General features: G+C 39.6%; 1 protein-coding gene across 1 annotated transcript in view; it reads right to left on the bottom strand.

Moving 5' to 3' along the window:
* Positions 1 to 6,110, bottom strand: part of TTC6 (tetratricopeptide repeat domain 6) — a 190,640-nt gene continuing 184,530 nt past the window's right edge. The window contains exons 31-32 of the mRNA XM_057306418.1: positions 877 to 1,102; positions 1 to 228 (exon numbers count right to left, since the gene is read on the bottom strand). Of these exons, the coding sequence (XP_057162401.1) occupies positions 92 to 228; positions 877 to 1,102 (363 nt within the window). The 3' untranslated portion in view covers positions 1 to 91. The remainder of the gene's footprint in view (positions 229 to 876; positions 1,103 to 6,110) is intronic.

Raw genomic sequence — 6,110 nt, 5'->3', positions numbered from 1 at the left:
TGAAGATAGTGCAACCCTTTAAACAACAAATAAGTTTCGATTTCTGGAAGAAGAGCTGTGTGGACTGCTGCAGAAACCATGGTCCCTGTAATCATACCACCGAGGCAGAGTCTTGAAGGTTGAGCGCTTGAACGTAGTCAGCCACAGCTTCCTCGACGAGACCGATTTTACCGCGGACTTCTGCTCTAAGCTTATAGACTAGAGCGTCATCAGGCTTCAAAGACAGGGCTGTAAAAGAAAAACATTTCATGATATGTTTTATGATAACACTGGAAAACAGTCTCATGCTTTAAAAATGAAAATTTTATAAGCACTGCAGCATTGCTTATTTGAAAGCATTTTCTTCAAATGTAAGAAATTATTTAGTAAAATTAAAAATATTAAGTCTTTCTAAGAAAACTAACTTGAGGAACACAGTACAGTGTCTTTCCTTGAAAGGCTGGCATTGTTTTTGTCTGGATTCCCTAGTGATTTTCTGTATCTCAGCTTATCCACGCTTTAAGTTATTCCATAAAGGAATCTATACTGATGGCATTAAAGATATGATATATAAAAAACATTAATTCAGGGGCGCCTGGGTGGCTCAGTCCTTAAGCGTCTGCCTTCGGCTCAGGGAGACAGGGGCTCTGGGATCGAGCCCCGCATCGGGCTCCCTGCTCTGCTGGGAGCCTGCTTCTTCCTCTCCCTCTTCCCCTGCTTGTGTTCTCTCTCTCGCCGGCTGCCTCTCTCTGTGTCAAATAAATAAATAAAATCTTTAAAAAAAAATTAATTCTTAGGTAAGCTTACCTAGACAGATAGACCTGATGATTTCCTTCTTTTTATTGTCTAAAAACAAACATACTGTGATTTTACCCCAAAATTATAAAACAAAAATACCTTTACTTAGGTCTTCCTCAGCTAATCCATATTGCTTTAAACAACAGTGGAAGTGAGCTCTGTTAAAATATACTGCAGCCCAGAAGGGACAGCTTTCAACCACATGTGCAAAATCTTCTTTTGCTTCTTTGTATTTCTTTAATATTGTATTTGCAATAGCTCGATTCATGGTAGCACATTCATTTTCTGGATCAAACTTTAAAGCCTTCGAGAAGTAGTCACTGGCCTGGAAAGGGTGAAGACGATGATAATTTGAATATATTTTAATTGGCAGCTGTATAGCAATCTGAAGCACTTTTGCTCTTAATTTAAAATAAGGACATGGGCAAGCCAAGGGGGCAGTGGCAGCACGGCATCCCAGGTAGAGTTGAAAAAGAAGTGCATTGTCTGTGGACAGTGTAAAAGACAATAATAAAACCAGCCAAAAGTCAGTTTGCTTTTTGTTATCACCATGTGTTGGCAAATCTCAAGGATGTCAGTGATACAATACTACTCCTTCCTGAGGTGAAAGGCTCCACTACTTACCCCTTAAATCCCCCATCCTTATACAGCACCAGAAAAAAGGTAAAATATAAATTAGAAAAGAAGGTCACAACAAGATAAAATACGTTAGAAAATTAACATTCTTCACATAAAAGCGGAGTCTCTAAGAGCTAAAAAGTTAAATGAATTTTCCAAATAAGATTCTAAACCATACCAAAAAGGGATAAAAACTTAGTGATACTATGAAAGTTATGAAGAAGGAAGAGAGAGGGGAAAAATCAACTTGTCAAGAAGAAGAAAGACTCCAGATTACTCTCTACTAATCATCGAGCTGAAAAGAACCCTTCGAAGTGTGGTCTGTAGACTGGTTTGGGGGTCTTAGCCCGAGAAATCATTAACTACAGCTCTATAAAGAGATTAAAGTACAGAAACTTAGAGTAAATCATTAGTAACTTGTAGAGCACTTGGACGTGGCTACGACATTCCAGCACAAGAGCATATTTCTAGTAACTTGTTTATATTGTTTTAGCAACATATTGATGAATAATAAGTTAGAAAGTTTTTTAAATGGTCTTTCACCACAAAGAGCTTCAGATGCTGATTAGATATCCTACTACTCAAGATAGGAATCCCTTCTCTAATTCCGTGATGACTAAAAATTTGGCTCCTACTTTAAAACTTACTTCACTTAAAGGAAAAGTCATTTTTAACAGTACTGGTTGTTTTCCAATTTTTTACCACTCAGTTTTTCCCAACATACTACAATCTTGCTTCTATCCATCTCCCCTTATTTTGTGAGTTCTGCTCTTGCTAAGGCTTCTTATGTCCTCAAGCACAACGGACATTTTCTAGTTCTTTTGCCACAGGACATTTCTGGGGCATGGACACTCTTGATCTCTCCTTCCTTTATAAATTCTCTGTCCTCAGGAAAGAGAGTCTCTCTGGTTTTTCTCTTACCTCTCTGGTCATTTTCTCTGTCTCTGTCACTGAACTGTTTTTCTCTATGTTTCCCAGGGATTTGACTTCAATTCACTTCCATCATGAGTGAAATGGAACACTGGTAGCCCAGTGGCCAAGAGCCCAACCCATGGAGCCAGATTTCTCGGTTCAAATCCTGGCTCTTCCACCTGTTATCTCCATGTCTTTGGGTGAGTAACTTAAGTTCTTTTTGTCCCCAGTTTTCCTCTCTGTAAAATGGAAGTAACAAATAGAACTCTTCTTCCAGTGTTGCTTTTAGGATTAAGTGAGGTTAATAGGTAAAGTATGTACAAAATATCCATATATATTCAAAATATCGATTTATTTCAACTCAATTATTATTGATGTATCATTTCTTCCCGGTGTCTACAAATGGAGAGACAACATAGCCCTAAGGCAATTCTCCGTGAATTTTGCTGCCTTTGACTTTCAAGAGGCAATCAATCAAGATTGTGTAACCCGTCTCATTTTTGGATGGAACTATTCTATGTGGCAGCTAAGTGTGGTAGAAGGATCTGTTAAGATGGTGGCAGAACTGACATCCTTCTGTGAAGAGCTTAAAGAGAATTCACTCCCGAACAGAAGGCTGGACTCACAATCATCAGAAATGAGGCAAGGAAATGACTCCAAGCAGGGCCAAGACTTTCTTCAAAAAGTAATTTAGGCTTCATTTTAATTAACCAGTAAATGATCAATAAAGGCCACACTATTCTACATCACAAAAACATGACTTCAATCAGGTAGGAGCAAATGCCTATCTCAGCTAAGATAAAAGAATTCAGTAACACAAAATAATGTGTCTAACTGTGAGCAATGTAACTTTCTATTATAGCTTCCAAAATACATTGCTTAGAAAATAAAAGCCTATACGTTTAAAGAAGTAACTTGAAGTATAGGAGTAATGGCTCTGAAACAATTAAGGCCCAAGACTCCTACTAAAATGATGGCCTTCGTTTTTTAACAATTGGTCTAATGTCCTAATATCTGTAATTAATTAAAAAGCAGATCCAGTTATTTTTTTAAAGTCACCCCTAGTTCATGATGCATGCACACAGCTCATCCAAAAGTGATTTACAATTATTAAGTCACTAACTAATGATAAAAGAAGCCAGAACATATATAAATTTGAACCCTCTAGAAATTATTTGATCTATTGAGGGACCCTTCTTCCTGCCCCTAAATCTTCCTTCCAGAACAGTGAGAAACAAAGGTTGAGGAGGTAGGGGAGCAGGGGACAAAAGCCATTTTCTCCACAAAGAGGCCTCGAGCATACAAAAATATAGCATAGCTGCATAACTCCTTGCAAAGTCTTCTTAACTCTGGAGGGGGTGTGCACTGGGAAGCCCAAGCAACCAGTATATATCAAGACAGAGGACAGAACACATTTTATTTTATTTATTTTTTTTTAAAGATTTTATTTATTTATTCGACAGAGAGAGAGACAGCCAGCGAGAGAGGGAACACAAGCAGGGGGAGTGGGAGATGAAGAAGCAGGCTCATAGCAGAGGAGCCTGATGTGGGGCTCGATCCCAGAACGCCAGGATCACGCCCTGAGCCGAAGGCAGATGCTTAACCGCTGTGCCACCCAGGCGCCCCGACAGAACACATTTTAGATGAAATATTTGCCCAATTAATATGTTCCCAAATTCCAGGGAAATAGAACCACACTAAAAAAAGAAAAAAAGAAAAAGAAAAAAAAAGAAAATCAAAGTTCAAATACACTTTAAATCTAACCAGTTTTATACATGATACCCATGGAGTTATTAAAGACAAGTTTAAAAGGTGAGAGTCTCCCTCTCGTGTGGATCTTAAACATTTATGGGAACAGAAAATTGACCTGGGCATTTTATTTGTCTTTATCTCATTAACTAACTCCACAACACGGGGAAACATTGCTAGGACCCAACCAGAGGTGGTCTAAGATTCATGAAGTTTAAGGCCATTGACCCTGGCCTGTCCACCTGGGAAAACATTAGCCTGCCAACTGTCCACTGAGGTCTGACCTGCAACAATCCCATTCATGCCTTACAGAATTGTTCTAGATTATTCTCTGTCCCAGCATTTAGCTCCCCTGCTGAGGTCAACTAAACTCATCACAGCGCTGGCTGCCTGGAGGCATGATCTAAGCTGGGAAAGAATAAGAGCTAACTCAAGACAATGACAGTAGGACAGAATGGAGGGCACACATCTGAGAAAAAAATTAAGAAGCAAAACTGACAGGATTAGATGACTAATGGATGAAAGAAGTGAGGAAGAGAAAGATATGTTGCCGCTGATGTCATAACCATGAGCCTAAAATGAGAGCTTAATGTTGTCTGGTAATCCTACTACACTTCCCTAGTATGCTCACCCTGCTACTCTCTCTAACAGTTATTTCACATTTTCTCTTTTCTTCTCAGGGCTCCTAGCCACCCTGTCCCCCTTTTCAAGAGTCCACCCCACTCTCAACTGATAACTGATACTCGTATTCCATAGAGAAAATATAATCAGTAAGTAGAAATGCCTACTTCTCAAAATCTGCCTGTCTGCATGCAACTGTGCCCCCGCTCTCTGCCTTCCCTCATGACATAATCGATAGTGTGTTCTGCTCCCTTCAAAGGCCAACCCAGAAACTTCCAAACTTACCCCCAGTTCTCAAAGATTTTGATCCTACTTATCCCTGCCACTTTCTCCTGCCCCAAATTTTGTCTTTTCTACTACATTTTTTATTAACGTAGGAGCATGAATCACTATCCTTCATATTTACAAAATAAAAAGAACTCCTTACCCCACTCCACCTCATTTCTCTACTTCTCATTTCACTACTTCTCTTCACAGAACTTCCTGAACCAGTTAACTGCTCTAATTCTTCACCTCACACTTCCTCCACAACCCTTACCTATTTAAGTTTCTGTCTCACCGCTGCCACAGCACTGTTCTTGCCAAAATCATCAGTGAGTTCCTCCAACCTCCTCTTCCTTGACCTCTCCCAGCAGCATTTGACACAAGACACTTTTCCCTTCTTAAAGCACATTATTCGCAAGGTATTATCATACTCTCCTGCTTTTCTTCCCATCATCCTGGCTAGATGCTCTCTTCTCAGTCTACTCTCTGGCATCTCCTCTCTGCTTCAGTCTTAAACATTGGTGTTACCCCAGACCTTGCTCCTTAAACCCCTTCTCTCCACCTATACCACCTATCCAGGCAATCTCGATCTCATGTAGTCCCACACATATGCTCAGACTGATAGAATAATGCTTACGTGAGACTGTCTTCGATGTTCATCACTACTAATGTTTTCTTGTTTATTTTCATTTCTACCACCAATAAAAGTAGATTCCATCAGAAAAAAACCTTTCTTATCTTGTTTAGCTTTGCATTCCTCGGGGTATTATTAATGCCTCATACATGGCAGGTATCATAGATATACGGAGATGGAAGGAATGAAGAGCTAAGTGGTATAAGGAAATATTTGCTCAACTTTTCCAGAAAAATAAAGACAAGAACCATAGCCTCTTGGTACATAAAGATGACCCAGTGATCATTTTATTAAGGGATACGGTGGCAGTATTAGGTGGCCAAGAGAACACAGAGGTTACAGGTCTCAGAAAATGCAAGCAATAAAAACAACTTCTTAAAATGAGTACGTCGTCTTAGAAGGCAAGGGTTGTGAAAAGTTCTGAGAAACACAAAGCTTGTGGTAGGTAGAAGCCTTCCCAGACCAGCCGGGCTAGAGAGGACATCTTGTAAAGTCCTTTGTCATAGCATCAAAAGGAGCACAACTTGGCAAGTTA

This window comes from Ursus arctos, unplaced genomic scaffold (genome assembly GCF_023065955.2).
Source record: "Ursus arctos isolate Adak ecotype North America unplaced genomic scaffold, UrsArc2.0 scaffold_37, whole genome shotgun sequence".
Lineage (NCBI taxonomy): Eukaryota > Metazoa > Chordata > Mammalia > Carnivora > Ursidae > Ursus > Ursus arctos.
This window is presented reverse-complemented; position numbering and strand designations above follow the sequence as displayed.